Below are 22,934 nucleotides of genomic sequence, written 5' to 3'. Positions count from 1 at the left end.
CAGTTATTTATTTCATGCTAAATATTAATAGCTACGCTTATTCTGCACAACGACCTGTCCTACACCTGTCTCGCATGCCGTTGTTACTATAACCTGTTCTCACGACGCAAGCTACCCGCGCCATCCACCTGTTACACGTATTGAAATACTTCGGTCAAAGATCCGTTTAAATTTCTTCTTTCTATGCTATTGGTTGACGAGCGCTCAACCAACTCTCACGGGGCCGCGATAATTACGTGACTTAAATCGTCATCTCCGGTAGAAATTATTTTGTGTTCAAAATATCGTTATATTGAAATGAAGCTTATAATTTTCTGTCTAATATATTCAGTACACCTTCACACACTTAAATAGTTGTGTTTTTTTGAAGTTTATAAGAATTGTAGTAATGCTTATTTTTGTCGAACTACTTTCATTAGCGTCATTGTTATTTGGTCGTGTTCCGTTTTCGGTATCCTAGCGAGTAGCCTGAAGTCACCACAGCTATATTATATTGGACTTCAAACTAGCGAGCGACAACACGAGAGGAAAACGCATGTGTTAAAGTCTTCCTGAGTGAATCGAAAATTCTCTGGATTTGACCCGGCCACGGATCCTGGAAATTGATTATGGAAAGTGTAGAACTGGACAGATCTCTCTATGACCTCGGTGATACTGATCTTAAGGACTTCTGGAGCTCAGAGTCATTAGACTCGGTAAGTAAAATCGTATTGTAACTTGTGAGTTGTAAAAGATAAACACGGTTTTCGTTTGGTTCCTACGATGCTCTCTGCTCGTAACAAGTAAGGCGCTTATCTTTTCAGGAAAATCATGCCACTAAATCAATGGTACAAGCAATAAAACATCGTGCAAGCTATGTAAAGTTACCTACGTAAGAAAGTCCAATTATGGAATAAATACAAATCATTAGTACCTTTATCATAAGTAAACTGTCATTCAGTTTAGAAAGATATGTTTTTGTATTTTTCAGACGATGTAACCAAACTAGCTCATTAGTAACATTGGATAGCTGTAGATAATGCAGGGGCCTGACATGGCCACGTGGCTAAAGCGCTCAACTCGTAATCTGACGGTCTCAAGTTCAATCCCCATCGCACCAAACATGATCGCTCTTTCAACCGTGTGGGCGTTCTAATATGACGGTCAATTCCACTATTCGTTGGTAAAAGAGTAGCCCAAGAGTTGGCGGTAGGTGGTGATGACTAGCTGCCTCCCTCTAGTCTTACACTGCTAAATTAGGGACGGCTAGTGCAGATAGCCCTCGTGTAGCTTTGCGCCAAATTCAAAATAATTCAGTAATCCTTTTCAACGTATGTATGTATATATACATTTCAATAGAAATCTGGCTTCATTGAAAGAAGAGACACTGGCACATCTGGAAACTATCTTACAGCCCTGGTACTCGGTAGTAGTATCACCATATGTTGGGCCTTGTTATAGGAGTTGACTGTGTGGGTGCTTACAATATACAACGTGTTTATATAATTATCCAAGCCAGTTTAGGAAAGCTAGAGGTACAGAAAGCGGAAGTTAGCTTACTCCAACTTTACTGGGAACTATATAGAGTAGCGTATATGTACATCGGGAGGGTGGTAAATATTTTATCGCGTTTAGCATCACCACACACGACATTGTTTAGGACTCTTTATACTGTGCTGATACGATAGATGTTAACATCTTAAAACCTCTTGAACGCCTGTCATGAGTTGGTTCGTAAAGTCCCTCGTCTCTTTTAGAGACCTTCTCAGAAAATGTGACCTTACATTAGTTGGAAAATGCAATGATCGCTCTATACGCTTAATTTTTACGTTTTGTTCTTAAGTTGTAGTGATCAAATTATTTAATATATACTTCTGATCAGAGCAAGCAAGTTAACTACTTGGATTAAAAATTAAAATCAACAGGGTAATAATTGTAGCTAACTAAATATACAGTGTTTATATTCTTACTTACAATTATTAGAGTGTATTGTTTCATTAGGTGGGCATCGTTACATTTAATGACATTTTCGGTCGTAATCCCAGTAATATATGGTGAAGTTTGGCCAGATTTACAGATTCACATTAGTTCTGAATCCATGTAAAATAACGTCTATAATGAAAAAAATATAATACATATAACCAATACTGTTAGTTGTCTGTTCTGTTTTTGTAAAGCACAAAGCTACACATTAAGCTATTTGTGCTCTGTTCACCGTTGGTATCAAAACCTCATTTATAGCGTTATAAGCCCACTGACTTAGCGTTGAAACACCGGAGTTGGGCTACAGTTAATAAAAGTAACATTAAGGAAATAATGAACATAGCAGACTGCTAAATGTACGATGAACCTGAGAACTGCTCGCTTAAGGATTTAGTAAGAACCAGGGTTAGAGCACGAGTTCAGTGTGTTATGAGGCTTAGGGTTATGATAAGAACAAAATAACAAGGTCTTGGATATAATTATTTTCACACGATGATAATTATTGTTTGAAAAAAAAAGGTAAAAAGTTTTGAGTTTTTCTCTTTTTTAATTAAAACGTTTTTCTTTTCAGATTTACAGAGAAAGTTTGCCATTACTTTAGAATTCTAGTAATGCTTTAAAACGAATCTTGAGAAACAGAACACTTTAAGCGGTGACATATGTACAATTTTATTGGATGAAAGAGGTTGACGTCGTTGGCTGATTCAAACTTTGTGTGCATGTGTGAATAATGAATATCGTTCTAGAAATGTTTTGCATTCATTCCACTTTGAAAGTAAATTGAAATTGACCGAACACCATATGTTAAATATTTGATATATCTTACTGCTTTTCTTTTATATTTTCATTATATCTAAGTAATTCTGTTATTACATCTTTATCTACCAGATATGTGCTTTCACCTCGTAGGGAAAGAATCTTACGTGTTGATCTAGCTAGTTTAAACTGATTGATAACAGATTAAAAACGTTGGTCAGAATATATTTGAATTGTGTGCTCTGTATTACGCTGATCACAGACATTGAGATAAATAAATATTTTGCAATTTCTCGTAGAAATGGGGTCGGAATTTCCAAGTAGCGCCACTAAAAACTAGCTGGGTGAGTTTCTAGTGAGCTGTCCGTCAGCCGGTGAAGCCGGTAGTTGATGGCTGGCCCTGACCGTTTTACACCTCCTTAGGGCAACGCTAGTTTACAAGAAAAACTTTCTTCTAAATAATCAGCCAATCACCTACTTATGTTGAAATAATTTACTTTCTGTTTGAAGCGCGTGACAAACTCCTTGTGAATGCGTTCGTTTTAAAATACTGTTTGGATTAATTAGAATTAAATACACTACGTAAACGACGCTTTTTATCCTGTTGGGATTAATTAGAAGGCTTTTTTTATGAATAATGTATGAATCTAAGGCTTCCAAATATTTGAGACAATTAAGGTTCATTTTATAATTTCTATTAAGAAAATGTTTTTGTTGCTTTCTTTTAATAGCAAGACAAAGAAATGAAACGAAAAGCTGTATAAATACATGTATCACGATAAACTGAGGTAAAACCCACCAGACCATGAAGTGGGTGAGAAATCTGATTACCGCTCTGGGCTTCGGCACGAACATGAGGCAGAGCTCGAGTTGAGTTAAGAGTTTCTTTGTTTTGTCGTTAAGCGCAAAGCTACACTCCAGGATACCCGTGCTTTGCTCACTGTGGGTACCCAAACCTGGTTATTAGCGTTATAAGCCTTCATATTTTCTGTTGAGCCACTTGGTGGTGGTGGGGGGAGAGCAAAAAAGATCTGTATCATTATGATGGAAAACTGCCTTGGAGATACTCCATTTTCATTCAAAGATAGTTATTGTTTGTAAATAAATAGATTGTTGGTTGTGCTTTGAGATAATAGAGGTCAGTTACCCGACTAGCCAGTGATCAACTGTCGATTGGCTCTCTTAGTTCCTTTTCTAGTATTTTAACACTCCGTGTTGTTTTCTTGTAAATCTTCAGGTTACACAGGTATGAAATAAATTAAGGCAAAGAATTACACCGTTAAATGTCAGTCTTGGGGGTTTAAAGGTAAAACAGCTACTTCCTTCTGAATGAAATCATTATCCATTAAATTAGAGGGGACAGTCCTACTTCCGTATATATAACAGGATTGATCAAAGCAGGAAGTTCGTAGCTAGCTGTAAATAACGCTACATCTGTAAAGAAGAAACTTGAAATTTACAAAAATGTAGATCAGAACTGCTTCAGAACAGACAGAATAAATGTTGCTAAATTAACCTGTTCAGTGCCGTAGACGAGATAACTCGTCCAAGCCGATCGGTAACACAGTGCCACAGACGAGTTAATTCGTTCTCAGTAATACCTAACTTCAACGCTATATATCAGCACCATACATGCATTTGACCTACACCCTTGTGCAAATTAATTAAAGCAATATGGAAAATTACGATTTTTTCAATTTTTTGCGTTTTATTTCTGAGAATCCAAAAATTACTCACAAATGAAGACATGATATGAACGCATTTATTTTTCAGAAGATCATTAATCCGCTTTGGCATCGAGTCCACGAGTTGACTGTTTTCTTTACTAATTTTTGGATCGCGGTACCACACCTCAATTAGCTTATCTTTCGTAGTACAGTCTTTTCCCCGAAGTCTTTATTTACAAATTGCCCAAAGATTTTCAATAGTTTTTCAAGATTTTAAGTCCGGAGAGTTTCCAGGCTAGTCCAGTACCTTTATTCGCGTTGTAGTCATAAAATTCTTCACAAGTTTCGATGTGTGGCACGGAGTCAGATCTTGCTGAAAAATGCCAGATCCATCTGGAAATCTCTTTTTCAATTCTGGAACGACCCTTCTCTGCAAAACTTCGATGTACTGTGGTCCTCGCATCATACCTTCTACGATATGTAAGCCTCCGACGCCATAGTAGCTGAAAAAGCCCCAAACATCTTCTTCAAGGGATGTTTTACGAACTGAATGATGTGAGATTCTCGAAGTTTCTCACCTGGAGATCTGCAAACATGCAGACTTCTTTGACCCTGTACAAAGAAATGAGTCTCGTCACTGAATAACACCTTCCTCCATTGTTCTTGCGTTCATTTTTTGTATTTCAGACCCCATTGATACCGTTTCTTCTTCACTGGGTTGGTAAGAAGTTATTTTTTGACTGGTCTCCATACCCTTCTAACGCAATTTTGAATGACGTAATATTCCTCAAAATTTCGTCATATATCGCAAAAATAGATCGACCGTACTGCAAAACACAGCTAATGATACCGTCTGTGTGAAAAAATAACTACTAAAGGAAATCAGCGGGTCCAGCGAGCCTACATCGGCCGCCATGCTGAAAATATTGTTTAAATGACCATTTGTTTTAATTAATTTGCACAAGAGTGTACTCACAAATTGTTTCACTTTCGATCCAAAATGGCGTCACGAAAAAAGTTACAAAATGAAGAAGCATTAGAGTTGTATTGTAATAGCTGAAATACTTGGCAGTCAACAGGTTAACCTTACAAACCACTCATTCTTCACTCTTCTTTGAGCAGCCTACAAGGTTACCAGTATGACGTCTATGCGATTCTAACAAATTTGAGCAAACCTTCAGATGCTGTCGGACAGTGTTCTGCAATATTTAATAACATATTTCATGAAAAACATGAACAAAAACGCTCTCCTAAGTGACCTAAATGATGATGTAAATAGAGCGAACTATTAAACTAATAAACATCCACTCGAATTACCTTCATAAGCTCTTATACTTTTACATATTGCAATCTAACTGTTTGCAACGATACGTACAGAGTCTTGTGTTTTAACAAGCGAAAACGAGATTATAACCGATTTTGATACAAGTGCATCTACCCAAGTACATGGTCGAAAAGGTCCTAATGGCTTAGAGAAATATTTACTCTCTTCCTGTTTCCGCTCCTGTATTACTTATAGACACAAACACACACTTTTCACCCAGTGGGAGGAAAAGATCAAGTTATATACACGATATTCCCAGGTCAACTAACGTCTTGACCTAAATCCCAGCACAGAACGGACCTTGCCATTTTATACTTATGAGAGTGTGTGTCATTAAATTGTTACTTGTCATTAAGGATGAAAAGGCAGTTTGTGGGCACCATACAGTTTGTTTATTTGAAGATAAGCATGAAACAAAATGTAATACGTTATTTATGCTCTGCCCAACATGGGTATTTAAACCCAGCTTCTAGCATTGTAAGTCAGCACATTCCACTGTGCCACTCGAGGGGTGGGTGGGACAATACAGAAGAGTACCATTTCGTTAAAAGCATCAACATTCATTAAAATAAAAAAAAAATAAGACGCAACTGTGATTAAAATAAAAACATTCTCTTTGTCTTTACTTTTATCTTCCAATATGATGAGAGACTACGTTTGTTTCAAATGCGGTTACCTTCTCATTTTGCTTTGTGGCCAAATTCATGGATAACTTCCTTGAAAAATTGCAGTCGTGCCATCTGCGTTCCCAGAATTGTTTCTACCTTTCGCTAATCGTGACGAGCTCCACCCGTAACAGTAAGCAGAGATCGTGGACACATTACATGCATTCGTCTTCCTGTTGGTTCACAGGATTCGGTGGAGTTAGAATGTTCAGAAAAACGTGTATGTTGCTAACTGCCAACATCTGTAAGGCGTTTCTTACTTCGAAAACTCGCATAGGTTTCGATTCCAGTTTTATAAATAGTTTGTTTGTTTTTGGCAGCGAGACAAAAAAAGATGACTTAACCTCTTGACCACTCCAGGGGTTTCCCCAAATTATTTTTCATGGTTTCGATCCACTAATTGACTATAAAAAGTTAGACAAACTCAAATATTACATCCATACGTCTTTCCTCCCCATCAATGATAATTATCTTAAACGAATAGAATAAATACGTATGATTCTTGCATCACGTGACTGTTTTCAATGCTTCCACGTCGTGGATCACCATTGTGATAACGTAAGCCTGAAGAACCAGTATTAAGAAACTGAACAGCATACACATGAAGTGTTCACATTGACTTAACATAGGTGTCTGATAATCAACCAACAACCCATGAAGTGTTGTTTTAAACTATGGGATTGCTCATATTCCGTTCTGAAGATAACAAAATGAACTGTGCTTGCATAGAGCTTTGTTGAGGGTCAAAATTTACGCTACAAAAAAACAAAAATAAGTTCTTTAACTTCCTAGTGAACCAGTTGTGTGTCGTACATCCTATCAGTGAAGACTGATCATTGGAATGTCCTCATTCAGTGTATTCTCATTGCTGAAAAATCACATAACTTCGTGATGACGAGAAACTTCCTTGAAGGTATCTCAGAATGGTTTGTATGGGTATTAACACTTTTGCTATAATAAAGCAGAGAACAACGTTTCGACCTTCTTAAAGTTAACCTGAAGATGACCTAATTGTTAATACCCATACCAGCGGTCCTGAGATACATCTCATAACTTCGTTTTCTGCATAAATTGACTCAAGTGTTACGAGAAACATTGAACTGGTAAACTACATCTTTTTACTTACGCACGTATTTTTCTTGCTGATCTTGTAAAAGCCTATTTGATAAACAACTTCCATGTCATAAACACGAGATATTATGCTTTCACAAATTTCGAGGATTTCAATAAACATATGTTCATTATAAAGAAGCCCCACCAGTACTCGCATAGATTTGTGTTTTATTACAAACAATCAATCAGTTATTATTAAGAAATATATACTTGAAGTTCACACTCTATTCTTTCTTTTTCTATTTGTTTTTTTTTTTTTTGTCAAAGTTCGAGTTATATGATGTTGAGAACAAGAAATGTCCGCTGGTATCATTAGTGTGTTTTTTGTCCATGAATGTATACACAAAAAACACCTACTGACCCTTATGTAGGGTCTTTAGGTATCCTAATCGGTTGGGAAAGTTGGTTTACGTTTTAAAATTTCTCACAAAGCTATACGAGAGCTATCTGCGCTAGCCGTCCTTAATTTAGCCGTGTAAGACTAAAGGGAAGGCAACTAGTCATTAACATACACTGTCAATAGTGGGATTGACCGTAACTTTATAACGCTCCCTCGGCTGAATGGGCGAGCATGTTTGTGTGACGGTGATTCGAATCCGCGGCCCTCGGGTTATGAGTCGAGTGTTTAACCACCTGGTCATGCCAGACCCGGTTGGGAAGTCAATCAACCTCTCTCTGTATACAACCAGGAAGTGTAGCCTGTCCACGTCTCAAGCAACCAGTATTTACAAAACTCATCCTTAGATCGTATTTTAGGTCTTTTTAGGTCGCGGGTTCGAATTCCCCTCACACCTACTATGCTATTTCTTTTAGCCATGGGGGCGCTATAATGTAACAATCAATCCCACTATTCGTTGGAGCTACCTTCCCTCTAGTTTTACACTGTTAAATTAGCTCTCGTGAAGCTTTGCGCAAAAATTCAAAACAAATGAACAGTCTGTCATTGAAAGTTAGTGAATGTATCGTCCTAATACCTTCTATAAAAAATTAAAACACTCGTGTGCTGCACATCTTACAAAAATTTTGTGAAACACGACGATGTTATAGTTCTATATCTGTCCAATTGGGTGAGATTTAATATCGTTTTACCTGCTTCTCAGTAATTAATAATTTAAACGATTGGTCCACGGGCGAGACTCTGTCTTGCCAATATATAGTAGAATTTTGGATTCAGTTAAATATAACAGTAGTTTTACAAAAGCACCCGAGCTATAAGACAACAAAATGAAAAACTATAACCTATGGTAGCTCATGTTCTAGAAAAGCCTTAGCCATGGCTCTTAGTTACGTGTGAAATAATAATAATAAAAAGGCTTAGTTCGGATTTTTGTCAAAACTGCACTTTACAATACTTTTAACTTTAACACCTGTCCAATGCGGAACATACATTATTTGTATCTTTATGAATTTATATTTCTAAAGTTATAAAACAAAATATTTATTTGTAGAAACAGCAGAAATTATGTGAATGTTCCAAACGCAATGTCATCAAACGACTATTAAGTAAGAATGCCCCCGTTTAGTGCAGCGGTAAGTCTACGGATTTGCAAATCTAAAATCAGGGGTTCGATTCCCCTCGGTAGGCTCAACAGATAGCCCTATGTGGCTTTGCAATAAGAAAACAGACAATAAGTAAAATATATTTTCCCCTTTTTACTTTCAGTTAGACACTAAAGTTCTTTACACAAAACTTTTACTCTTTAGCCTCATTAGAAGTGCTTTAAAGTTAATACGTTATTTGGTCGTTTTCGTGTTGGACTATTTTGCGAAAAGCAGATTTTTGTGTCGGTACACCGAGGGCATGGACGAATGGTTTTCCACTATAGAACATTTAATGACTTTTAGGCAATGTTGTTTACGTCTTCGTAACTTATAAAAAATCAGCGTGCTTACATACAAGTCACACAGATGATGAGTGGATGGAGGACGAAGCTTTTTAAAACAGACTGCGGGGTGGTTGCCTTTTCAGCGCGTCAGAGTGCCCACAAAGTCTGGACAAGTCGTCGCGGCGTCTTATTAGAGTGGGTAGCACTCGTTGCAGTTGACGTCACAAGGTCAGTGATCTCAAGTGAAATGGTAAAAATATATTAGCAATAAATTTGCTGGCACCTCAGGAAGTACTGAACTGTACTGATTGGAACAACATACCGAGAGAAACACAAGTTGTTTCCTCACATATTCGCTTTTCATATCTTTTAATCTTACAAGCAGGGCCAAATTAAGGTTTAGTGGAACCCTAGATCCCAGGCAATATTTGGGAATAATAATAATTCATTCTTGCTTCTATTCTACTGGTGTTACGAATATATATATTTTATCTAGGTGGCCTATGCGTTAATCTAGTACTGTTTACAAGTGTCCATGAGTTACGGAATAGCCTAAACATGACCACAATAAAAGGAGATTTCATCTGCGACCTGTGTAAAATATTCTCAAGTATAATTCTTTATTTGAAGCTCATTGTAGTGTATAATTTTTGAGGAAAGAATTTTATATCTAATCTTACGTTACGAAATTACTTGAGTGATCAGTCTTCATATATAGTTATTCAATTACAATTAAAGTTATGGTAGGGAGAGCTTCATTTCTCCCCCTCGTACTTTTGTTCTCAATTAATGAAAGTGATAAGTGTCAAATTCGATGTTCCTCTGTGGTCTTGTTTTTCTTTCATGCAAAGTGTAATGTCTTGGAAAAACGTGGTTTGGTCTGTTTTGAATTTCGCTCAAAGCTGCACGAGGGCTATCTGCGCTAGCCGTTCCTAATTTAGCAGTGTAAGACTAGAGGGAAGGCAGCTAGTCATCACCACTCACTGCCAACTCTTGGGCTACTCTTATACTAACGAATAGTAGGATTGACCATCACATTATAACGCCCCCATGGCTGAAAGGGCGAGCATGTTTGACGCGACGGGGATGCGAACCCGCGACCCTAAGCTTACGAGTGGAACGTCTTAACCCACCTGGCTGGCCCCCCGCTAGTACAGCTGTAAAACTACGGATTTATAACGCTAAAATCAGGGGTTCGATTCCTCTCGGTGGGCTCAGCAGATAGCCTCATGTGGCTTTGCTATAAGAACAAAAAAAACACACACACACACCTGGCCTGCTAATTGTGACTGTAGTTCGTTACAAGACATAGTAACATCCAGAAGTGAACAATAAAATCTGTGTATGATATAATTTATTTTTTATGTATAGGAAACCTGCAATATGTGGGTCAGTTGCATGTATATGTTGAACTATGCTGTAGAAAAGCCTCAAAATATGGTAGAAGCTTGACTGAAAAAATGAGAAAATCGATTAGTTCTACCCACATCCTAGTAACACATGTTTCTAGTCAAATACCACCTGCCCTTTGGACACATGCTATCATGTACGCGTTGATTATTCGTTGTGGAACTTGAACCTGTGTTCGACGCTACACATTGAACCTACTGTTCCACTCCCAATTTTCAGTGATATCATTCTTTACTATCCGAAATTGAATCAAACGTCACATCTACGTCAAGGTATAACGTCAACTTTGCATAGAGTGGTAAAAACAAGAACAAACTGAAATCATGTTGCGATATAATTACATAAAGTTTTAAATAATGCGCGATTTTCATCTTCGGTAACGATGTTTAAAATCCATATCCAGCCAAGCGAGGACAACTACAACATATATTAAATAAGTTAGAATAGAAATATTTAGTTTGCGCCTACAATTGCTAGTATTCATATACATTTTGTTCGGAAATAGAACGTTTTAAATCATTATTAAAACTAATATTCTTTAACTATAGCGATGTTACCTGTTATAACCCATTTCACCTGGAATAGACTTTGACACTTAACTGTTCAGGATTTTATCACTCAGATAATGAAACATTTATTTTTTGCTGTGTCCTTGAATGCTTGCAAGTTTTTTTACTGTTGTATTTTTAATGATATTTTTTTGCAAAATTCAGTGGAAGAAAATTTCAAAACGTTTGATAAATTGTTTATAATTTTATTTGACAAAACAATGAAAATAAGTTGGTGTTAGAGTATCTTTAATAAACAGAAATGATATTTTAAATTTTTATCTTTCAACACCAGGAGCGCTGTTTTTTATACCCAAAACAGTTGTACTGAGTTCCAAATACATTATATTGCAACGATATTCACACAGTATTAGATCATAGCACAATGATATTCACATCGCATTACACAATATCACAACGATATTCATACAGTATTGCATCATATCTCAACATATTCATACAGTATTACATCATATCTCAACGATATTCATACAGTATTACATCATATCTCAACGATATTCACAGTGTTACATCATATCACAACGATATTCCCACAGTATTACATTATATCTCCACGATATTCATGCAATGTTACAGCATATCACAAATATATTCACATCGCATTACACAATATCACAATTATATTCACACAGTATTACATCATATCTCAACGATATTCACATTGTTACATCACATCACAACGATATCCACACTGTTACATCATATTACAATGATATTCATGCAGTGTTACATCTTATCATAACGATATTCATACAGTATTGCATCATATCTCAACGATATTCACAGTGTTACATCATATCACAACGATATTCATAGTGTTGCATCATATCACAAAGATACTCACAGTGTTACATTATATTACAATGATTTTCACATCGTATTACACAATATCTCAACGATATTCACAGTGTTACATCATATCACAACGATATTTCCACGGTATTACATTATATCTCCACGATATTTACACAGTGTAAGTGTTATGCTTACATTATATCACAACTATATTCATGCAATGTTGCATGCATATCGTACAAAGATATTCACATAACACTTACATTACATCATATCACAACGATGTTCATACAGTTACATCATATCACTACGATATTCAGTGTTACATATCACTACGATGTTCAGGGTTACATATCACTACGATATTCACACAGTATTACATTATATCTCAACGATATTCACCCAGTGTTACATCATATCACAATGATATTCATACAGTGTTACATCGTATCACAACGATTTTCATACAATTTTACATCATATCACAACAATACTCACACAGTATTACATTATATCTCAACGATATTCACACAGTGTTACATCATGTCACAACGATATTCATACAGTATTACATTATATCTCAATAATATTCACCCAGTGTTACATCATATCACAACGATATTCACACAGTGTTACACTATATCACAATGACATTCATACAGTGTTACATTGTATCACAAGGATTTTCATACAATATTACATCGTATCACAGCGATATTCACATCGTATTACATTATATCTCCATGATATACACACAGTATTACATCATATCGGAACAATATTCACACAGTGTTACATCATGTCCACTATTCTTGTCTCACCAGGATTTTGGATCAGTATGAATTTATTAATTAATACGTTTCATATATTTCCAAGACTTTTAATTATTGAGGAACATTTTTATCCGTTTAATATTTGTTGTTATTATTAATAAAAAAAACTTTGATTCTTCTTGGACGCCCTTCTAATACCCAATAATAGGAATCACGTTAAGTTAAGAAAACGAAGTCAAGGCCAATTCTGACACCGTGAGGTCTGAAGTATCCCCAAGTTCTTACGGGGTGTGTCATGTAAACTAGGTCAGTAGTGTAGCGATCATTAAACGTTGCCGTTCTGTACAGACAGGTGTTGGATCTCACATTGTAGTCTTTCCTGCGTAACTCACTGCGCCACCTTTATATGTGTAGAAGATACTTAAAACGTTTGTTTCAGGTGATATAGTGTGCTTTGAGGAACCTGCAGTTTTCATTTAGAATAAAACATTCTCTCGTAATATAACGATTACGACTTATTCAATGAAGAACAATACTACGTTCCGAAACGTTCATTTCCATGTGTCAATACAAATGTTAAAGTAATTTTCCATGGGAAACAATAACAGAGGTGTTATGAGTCAGTCGGTAGATAGCTAAATGTTTACAGTGTTTGTTTGCTATTTTGAATTTCGCGCAAAGCTACTCGAGGGCTATCTGCGCTAGCCATCCCTAATTTAGCAGTGTAAGACAAGAGAGAAGGCAGCTAATCATCACCACCCACCGCCAACTCTTGGGCTACTCTTTTACCACCGAATAGTGGGATTGACCGTCACATTATAACATTCCCACGGCTGAAAGGGAGAGCATGTTTGGTGCGATCGGGATTCGAACCCGCGACCCTCGGATTACAAGTCGAACGCCTTAACACACTTGGCCATGCTGGACCTGTGTTTACAGTGATAGGATGTTCCTTCTTAGCAACCACAACATCTCCTCAATTATATTCATTTACTGTTGTGATACAGCTATAGACACGCACGTTCGTTGCCATAGGTATAAATAACTAACGTTTAAAAAGCTAACTCGTAACAGAAAAGTAGGCACAATAGAACCATGTTGCGTATTTCAGAACTACTTAGTGAAAAACTGGCCTTGAAGAGCAATGTATTATGTATTACAGAACCATGTCATGACAAACTGGACTACAAGTTCTGTGGAATATTGTTATTATTTAGTCCACATATATTCATATTTTATTTAAAATAACTATTAACTTTTGTCCTTCCACTTAAAATTCCACTGGAAGAGGTGTGTATCTAAGGGTTCGTGATTCACGGTCCGACGCCGATATTGGGTGCCCCACATGTTTGGATCAAGGAATGCGCCAAAATGGGTGACGATCGAATTCCACCATCTTGTCAGACTAAATTAGTATCGCAATAGTTAGCACTAATTTACCTTTAAAGAAAATTGCAAACAGATTTTAAAGAAAGTAAATATTACAAAACAGAAATATATTGCAAAAAATTACTAATGTATACATTATTAATATTTGAAACGTATTTATTAATATTTTATGAAATTAGTTAATTCGACAGTAATGTCCTTTTTCGTATGGTGTAAGAAATAGATTTATAGGTCTGAAGTTATATTTTATGAGAGCCTTGTTGTGAACTTACTACTCATACTTACGGACTGACTAAACTGGCGTCAACTATACGTTTCACACCTACAGGCTGAATCACTCTGAACCCATGGCGTGAACTAGTCGGCTTACATATACAGTCTAATAACTCTGAATTCATGGTAACAGCAAGCCGAGTCACACCTACAGTCTAATCACTCAGAATCTATAGCATCAATTAGCCGGGTTACACCTACAGTCTAGCTACTCTGAGTACATAGCATCGATTAGCCGGGTTATACCTACAGTCTAGCCACTCTGAGTACATGGCATCGATTAGCCGGGTTACACCTACAGTCTAGCCACTCTGAGTACATGGCATCGATTAGCCGGGTTACACCTACAGTCTAGCCACTCTGAGTACATAGCATCGATTAGCCGGGTTACACCTACAGTCTAGCCACTCTGAGTACATGGCATCGATTAGCCAGGTTACACCTACAGTCTAGCAACTCTGAGTACATGGCATCGATTAGCCGGGTTATACCTATAGTCTACCCACCCTATGCTGTTGTTAACTAGACAACTCACACTTACAGTTTGGTGACATTGAAACCACACTGGCAACTGGCGATCCACACCTAGAGCCACCAGACTTTACGAATGTCTTTAACTGTATGGTTTACATATGCAGCTCAACTCCTGTATGTCAACTGTAGATACACATGAAAATAAAATAAGTGCCTGGTGATAGTTCTAATTCTTCAGTCCTAACGGATACTAAATTGCTATTAACATAAGGTTCGAAGACGAGGCATAGCAAGATTTACTGTGAGTTATTAGACGCTGTAATTTATATACATAGATACGGACTGACTTTACATATTTAAATAATACTTCATCTAGTTCATTTGCAAAATACACGGATCGTATGTTGTGTGACGTGACTGTTCGAAATATATAATTACAGATGTTTAGTTATATTAATAGACGGCTACGCAACCGTGTGCGCGAAGTGTGGTAAAATAATTTATTCTTACAGCTCCTGGTGGTGTTGCTAAATCGGTCGTATAAAAGTAATGGAAATCAAAGAGTTCATTTGTTCTCTCTGAAACAAGACCCGAAACATCAGATCTTTGAAACTTAAAATTTGTTTAATATTACTTTTATATGTAAGTATGTATGTGTTTCTTATGGGAAAGGTCCCCCGCTAGTACAGCTGTAAGTCTACGGATTTGCAACGCTAAAATCAGGGGTTCGATTACCCTCGGTTGGCTCAGCAGATAGTCCAATGTGGCTTTGCTATAAGAAAAAAACACACCTTTATAGCAAAGTTACATCGGGCTATCTGCTTAGTCCATTGAGGGGAATCGAACCCACTTTTATTTGTAAAGATACATTTTATTTATTTAAGAAAATTACACTCTATTGTTTCTACTGGTTACAGTAACGATAGTAAATCAAGGATAGTTAGTAATATACGCGAGAATTAAATTTCAATAAGACAAAAGAAATACAAGTTTTTGATACCATAATAACTAGGCCCGGCATGGCCAGGTGGGTTAAGGCGCTCACTCGCAATCTGAAAGTCATAGGTACGAATCCCCGTCGCCCCAAACATTCTCGTTCTTTCAGCCGTGGGGGCGATATCATGTTACGGTCAATCCCACTATTCGTTGGTTAAAAGAGTATCCCAAGAGCTGGCGGTGGGTGTTGATGCTAGCTGTCTTCCCTCTAGTCTTACACTGCTAAATTAGGGACGGCTAGCGCAGATAGCCCTCGTGTAGCTTTCCGCGAAATTCAAAACAAACATACATAGTTGAAATAAACCAACTCAGAGTCAGTAACATAGCATGGAAAACTGGTGAGCGCTTCTTTCACTAAATTGAAAGCATGGTCACCTGGAAAGCTATTTGAAAGTTTTGTTGGACAAAACTTTAATTTTCTATCGCTCTTCTAATCAGAACGTGGTAAGTCTTTTGAAGATACAAAATGTCGTAACTTCCTGGTGGCGTGGCTACTAAAATCTGTAACGTTATACATCCTTTTAAACGTAGCAAAAACTAAAGTATTTATTATACATGTTTGATACGTATATATAGTGTAGGTGTGTATATTTACGCTGTTCGGTTAGGCTGGACAACAGACTTTATTTGAAACCCATCTAATAACACACTTTATCAGATGTTATCCAAGTCATTAGGAGTGTCTGCAAGTTTTAAAATCACTTTGATTTCTTGTTATGTAGCGTACCAAACGGAAAATTATGTGTGTGTGTGTTTCTTTGGTGTGTTTTTTTTTTTTTCTTATAACAAATCCACATTGAGCTATCTGCTGTGTCCACTGAGGAAAATCGAACTCCTGATTTTAGCGATCTAAATCCCAGTGGCACAGCGGTATCTCTGGAGACTTACAACGCTACAATCCGGGTTTCGATACACGTCGTGGGCAAGACACAGATAGTCCATTGTGTAGCTTTCTGCTTAATTACAAGCAAATAAAAAAACAAAATCCAAAGTCTTACCGTTGCCCCAGGGGACACGGCGAAGTAAATCACGTTTTTTTCCTTTTTAAGATAAACGTAATTTTGTATATAGGCAGTAAAAATAAAAACCACGAGGAGGTCTGGCATGGCTATCTGCGCTAGCCCTTGTGTAGCTTTGCGCGAAATTCAAAACAAACAAACAAACAAAACTATCGTGGCTATAGTTCAGCGCTTGAAATCCAAAGAAGCAGAACACATCAACGCGTGAGTAAAACGAAAACAGAAGACTTTCAAAAACCCTTGTAATTTGTCACATTGTACCCGGATGTAGAAAATAGATAAAGAAACTCACTAACGAGCTCCTGCGTTATAACCGCGCGCTTGCAAAGTGGGTTGTAGGAATTTACTCTCACAACAACTGCTGGTAATGTTACTTCAATTATGTTTATTCGTTGTAGCCGTCTGTTCTTGTAAACTTTCCATCGAAAAGAAAACAAACGTCGAACTAACAATGTAAAATACATATAAATTACATCTATATTAAATAGCTATATCGTTACTCTAAATATAGGGTGGCCCAAAAACGAGTACCCAAATTTCTAATGCTCATATGACTATAATAAATGAACCTACAAGTCATTGTAACGCCTTTTTTAATGTTTCATACAATAAACTAATCATACGTACACTGATGCATCATTCGAGATGTTTTTATTCGTCGGTGGTTTTGTTTTGGTTTTGTTTTCAGAGATCTTCCAATATTATCTGAAATAAAAATGAAAATTTTTAGGATTGATATACAGACGTTGCATAACGTAAAGGATGGGTGTATCTCTTTCGGCCACCCTGTATATTTTGGTTTAAAAGTACGTGTAAGTGTGAGGTATTAGTTTGTTTCATTTTATCGGTTTCGACAAATACACAGTCAAGGAGCCACACAAGAAGTAATATAAAAATTGAGATGTTGCTGTCTATGAGTTTGATTTAGTTGTTGTTAACTACAAAATAACCATCTGTGCTCTACCCGCTACGAGTATCGAACACGAATGTTAGCAACGTAAGCCAGCAAGACTTATCGCTGAGTTCTGGGACAGGGGAACTACCTGAGGGTTAACATTGGACTATAGTTTTGCTTGGTTCTAACACAAATATTTTAGTTGTTTTTTGCGCAAAACAGAAAATTATCAAATACAAACTGGCCACACCGTATGGGCTTGGCATGGCCTGGAGGTCAGGGACGCTCTAATCCCAATCTACATGTAAAGAGTTCGAATCCCGTCATCGAACATGCTCACTCTTTCAGCCATGAGAGGCCTTATCATGTGACGGACAATCTTAGGTTCCTTTGGTAAAAACAGTTGGCGGTGGGTTTGACAAACAAAACACATCCACTGTTTTCGTAGCCTAATGGCACATAAATTGAATGAGTCCGTTTACCACCAGAAGGAGTTTTGAGACTAAAAAACATACAAGGACTGCGCACGCACCTCTTTCTTCTTACTCTTCTTGTTGTCAAAAGTTTTATTCGTATAGGAATGACAAGGAAGTTGGGCGCATGCTCGTCACGATGTCTTTCTACCCGAGTTTGGTCTACGTTTGGGTCATGGCGCTACATACCGCAGGACAGTGACTTTTTAACGGTCGGATGGTGAAGGAATCTCGAAAATTAGGCCTTGTTTTTATGCTTAATGCTTATTTTCACTTTTAAGAACACAAAACACCAGTTTTAGTAATGGTACGGTAAAGCCAGTTAGTGTATGCTATCTTGTTAGTCGAATATTTGAAAGAATTATTTATAAAGTCTGAAAATAAACCAGAATACATTTTTTTCTCAGTATGATATAGAAAATGAAAATTTTAGCTTTATTTAGTATACAGATATTAAAACGTCAGTTTTAAAATTCTTCTTTAACTGAATTTGTATTTAAATTAATTACAACGCAAAAAGTAGCCTAAAATGTATCAAATGTTTCTCAACCACTGGTTGCACTGGATTTTAAAACCAAAAAGTTCACAAGACCGTATCACTATCACGACCAGTTAGTTATTCCGGGGAAGAAACGGTCGCGCAGTTTTTGTACTCGTGAAGAGGTCGAATATGTGATGGTGTATTGTAATGTTTCCCATGCTCATGTCCCCAAAATGTATTGTTTTTCTTTTGTGTGTGTGTAGGGGGGATTACAACATATAAATAAATATTTCTACTCATATGTTAGCCCTCTACCCTATGATAAGCTTGCTTGTTTGTAGTTAAGCACGTAGCTACACAAACGGCTATTTGTTCTCTGCCCACCACTGGTATCGAAACCTAGTTTCTAGAGTTATAAGTCCGAAAACATACCGCAGTGCCACTGAAAGCATCTATGTTAAGAGCCCCAGATTTTATTTTAGTTTAGCTTTAAGCTCTAAGTACTTATTTTAGTTTAACAACTTTAAGCTCTAAGTACATAGTTCCGTTTAACAACTTTAAGCTCTAAGTACTTATTTTAGTTTAACAACTTTAAGCTCTAAGTACATATTTTAGTTTAACAACATTAAACTCTAAGTACATAGTTTAGTTTAACAACTTTAAGCTCAAAGTACATAGTTCCGTCTACAAACTTTAAGCTCTAAGTACATATTATAGTTTAACAACATTAAATTCTAAGATCATAGCTTACTCGGTTCTGCGATTGTTATTATTTACAACCCAACTGCTATTTTTGAATGTTATTTCAAAGAAGATAAATCCAGAAAATTTTTGTAGTGGATTTCAAAGTAGCCACTAATATTGAAAGAACTAAACATTTCATACCTAGCTGAAGTGGAACTAAAACAACATTCCTGCACAGTTGAGTAAACCAATTCCTTTAACCACTTACCTCATTTATATATGTTTTTCATTTCAATATATTTGAATACCTGTCATTAAGTGCACCAAATATTTAATCTTCCTTGCAGAAAGGTCAGTTAGTAACGTTCAGAGTGTTTTTAAACAGAAACCACACTGTATATTTCTTAGATCAATTAAGCTAATATGTCTTCCTTTTGAAATGCAGGATTTCTTATTTTAAAACTAATCCATGTTATTACATTTGGCAACACATATTTATGTATCAAACCTACGCTCGTTTTGTTACCACTCGTCCACGTCATGTTGGTATCGTGTTAGCGCAATCTACAAAAATGCTTTTAAATACTTCGAGGTTGATTATTACCAAGGTGTTGGATATCTTCACATAGTTTGAATGTTTCCAGCATCTCACAATCATTCATTGCAAAATAAAACCAAAGTACAATGTGCGACGTAATAAAAGTTGAATTGTTCGTTGATAATAAGTAAACTTTGTTTTCAATTACTGAAGTAAAGTTTAACATCGTGAAATAGCGTGTTTAACTTTTACGTTTTGGCTAATCTATGGAATAACTAGTATGCAATGTGGTATAATTCAGTTTCCTTTGTTTACATTTCTTGACCTCTTCTATTACGCTTGAACTTCAGACTATGGCCTCATTAGTTTAACATGTGATAACTAAAACTAGAAGTCTATATATATAAGAACATCAAACGAGACTTACCTTACTTAAAACATTCAGAATGAAACATTAACTGTTTTCTAAGTTTAGAATTTTGCGTTGAAAGAAACCTAGGAAAACATATTTAAATCGTCACTGAGAAAACAATCAAAACGTCCGTTTTTACGTTTTTGGCATTTTATCTGTTTCTGAATTCATCTCTCTTGTCCTGTAGTACTATCATAATAAAGTAAACAATATGTTTTCGACCTATTTCCTTGAAATACAGGCCAATTCGAATAAAATAAATTTAAAAGAGCTTTCAAGATCCATCTAGTTAAAAGCCCTCTAAACATGTCAAATCAAATAAATTACGTAAAATTATGAAAATAGCAACAACGAGTAGCAGCCCACTTTCAGCCTCTCTTCTTAAAGTCCCACTAAGACTTTTCTTGGGATTACTACCTCGAACAACAATAGATTAGCAGACAAAAACTGGTAGTGTTACAGTCAGTTAAGATGTAAAGTTAATTGATACCTAAAGAACATAGAGCGATTAAAAGTCAGTTATTAAACTTATACAAGAAGAAAGAAATGCATCGTATTGTCGTGTACCAGAGTTTAATTAACCAAAGTTTTTTGAAAATTCTGATATTGATATCTGAGCGGTCCACGACAACAACGTAAGTACTTAAGCGCCATCTGTGTTACCTCCATAAAAAAACAATTGTGCTAAATTTCTTATTGTAATTTACCATGTTGATAGGTCTTTCAATAAAGTTGTTTAGTGTGATAAAACAAAGATAATGTTGTCTTTGACTGTATTTGTTTTCTGATAATTGAGCATCCTAACATAGTTGGGGAATTTTAGTTTCAGAAATATCATATTTTTTGTTTTAATTATTGCTTGCCAGCACGTGCTACAGTTCCCAGATCTCATTATAAAAAATATAAGATTCAAAGTATAAAACATTTTCGTTACCAGATGGATAGAAAATTATCGTTAAGTCATACGGCTGATAAATGTCGAGATAATTTTTTGGTTCGACCATATTCAGTATACAAAACGTAGTTCTTGCATTTAGAAATAGAAGATATTTTACTGTCTTTGTCCTCATAAATATAAGACCGTATATGGCTTGGTAGTTATCGTACCGGACTGGATGTGAGAAGATCCAAGGTTCGTGCCCAGGATATACACTCGGTAGTTTTATTTGCAGGGGTGTTACAAAAATGACAAATAATCTTGATATTCGGTGAAGATTTTTGTGCTTGTTTTTAAACATATAACTACACAGTGGTTTCTTTGCGTGCTGGCCCCTCTGTGAGTATTAAACAGTAATTTTAGCGTTATAAGCCCACAAGCTTACCGCTGAGCCCCTGGGGTACATTCAGTTAAGGGTGTTGTTATGTAAGCGGCGGATGGTATTGGGAAGTGTGTTCTCTTATAACAAAGCCACGTGGGGCTATCTGCTGAGCCAACCGAGGGGAATCGAACCCCTGATTTTAGCGTTGTAAATCCATAGACATACCGCTGTACTAGCGGGAGGCGGTAGTGGGTAGCTCCATTTCCTCTGATCAATAAGTTAGGAATGACGGTGTCAGGACTTTGTAGGGTTTAACGTGCTTTTAAGACGAAATGTCATATAAGTGACATTCAAGTTTAAAATATGAAATACCAAATAGCTATATCGCTCCAAGTTAATGTTTTGACTGAATTTTATCGTATTGAATAATATCCAGAGAAACTAGCTAAGTTACAAATCATTATTTTATAGTTTAACATTGCTATTAAAAATGGCAGAAATGCTTATATATTGAGTTCAATCACATCAAACGGCCATAAATATATATTTTTAAATAATTACTACGAACTACGCGTATTATATTATATTTTTCCCGTTTAATAATAATCAATTTCATAATTTTCATTATTTAACATGTTCAAACACAAAATGTAAAAATATCTGATATCGTGTTAAATATTCCGTTTAAACTGTGAAACTGTTTGCTGTTAAGCTACACAATGGGATATCTGTATAGGACCCAAGACGAGTATGGAAACTCGGTTTTAGCGTTATAAGACCACTGATTAACTGTTGAGCCATTGCGTAACTAAGCTTCAGCACAAACGTTTTCTTGTTTGTCCGCATACGCATATCTAAAACAAAAAAACAACTCCTAAAACCAAGAGAGACATTTCTTCACATATCGTGTTACTATATCTGTGCAATTCATTATTCTCAGGTTTTCTTTTCGTGATGTCCTCTGGTGTTGTATGTACTGAGAACATAGAAAAATCAAAATCAAATATAAAAAGTATTATTGTATTGTAAAATTGGATCAACGTACTTCAAGATACGAGTTGATGTCGTATGGATGATTGTAACAGTTTTCACTTTGAGTTACGTAATACATAATTAATAATTTAGTAATTTAATTATTAATTGATGCTACTCTAACGATTTTGAATTCTTCCTGTTGGCAA

General features: G+C 36.2%; 1 protein-coding gene across 4 annotated transcripts in view; it reads left to right on the top strand.

The window, feature by feature from the left end:
• The first annotated feature begins 472 nt into the window (after window positions 1-472).
• LOC143235979 (cyclic AMP response element-binding protein A-like) overlaps window positions 473-22,934 on the top strand; it is a 75,898-nt gene continuing 53,436 nt past the window's right edge. For 3 of the 4 annotated variants that reach the window (XM_076474123.1, XM_076474121.1, XM_076474122.1), the window contains exon 1: window positions 480-695. In XM_076474123.1, the coding sequence (XP_076330238.1) occupies window positions 609-695 (87 nt within the window). In that variant the 5' untranslated portion in view covers window positions 480-608. Of the gene's footprint in view, window positions 696-22,934 lie in introns of all 4 variants that reach the window. The other variant, XM_076474124.1, reaches the window with a different exon arrangement.

This window comes from Tachypleus tridentatus, chromosome 13 (assembly GCF_004210375.1).
Source record: "Tachypleus tridentatus isolate NWPU-2018 chromosome 13, ASM421037v1, whole genome shotgun sequence".
Taxonomy (NCBI): Eukaryota; Metazoa; Arthropoda; class Merostomata; order Xiphosura; family Limulidae; genus Tachypleus; species Tachypleus tridentatus.
Note: the sequence above shows the minus strand (reverse complement) of the source record. Positions and strands in the feature narration are given on the sequence as shown.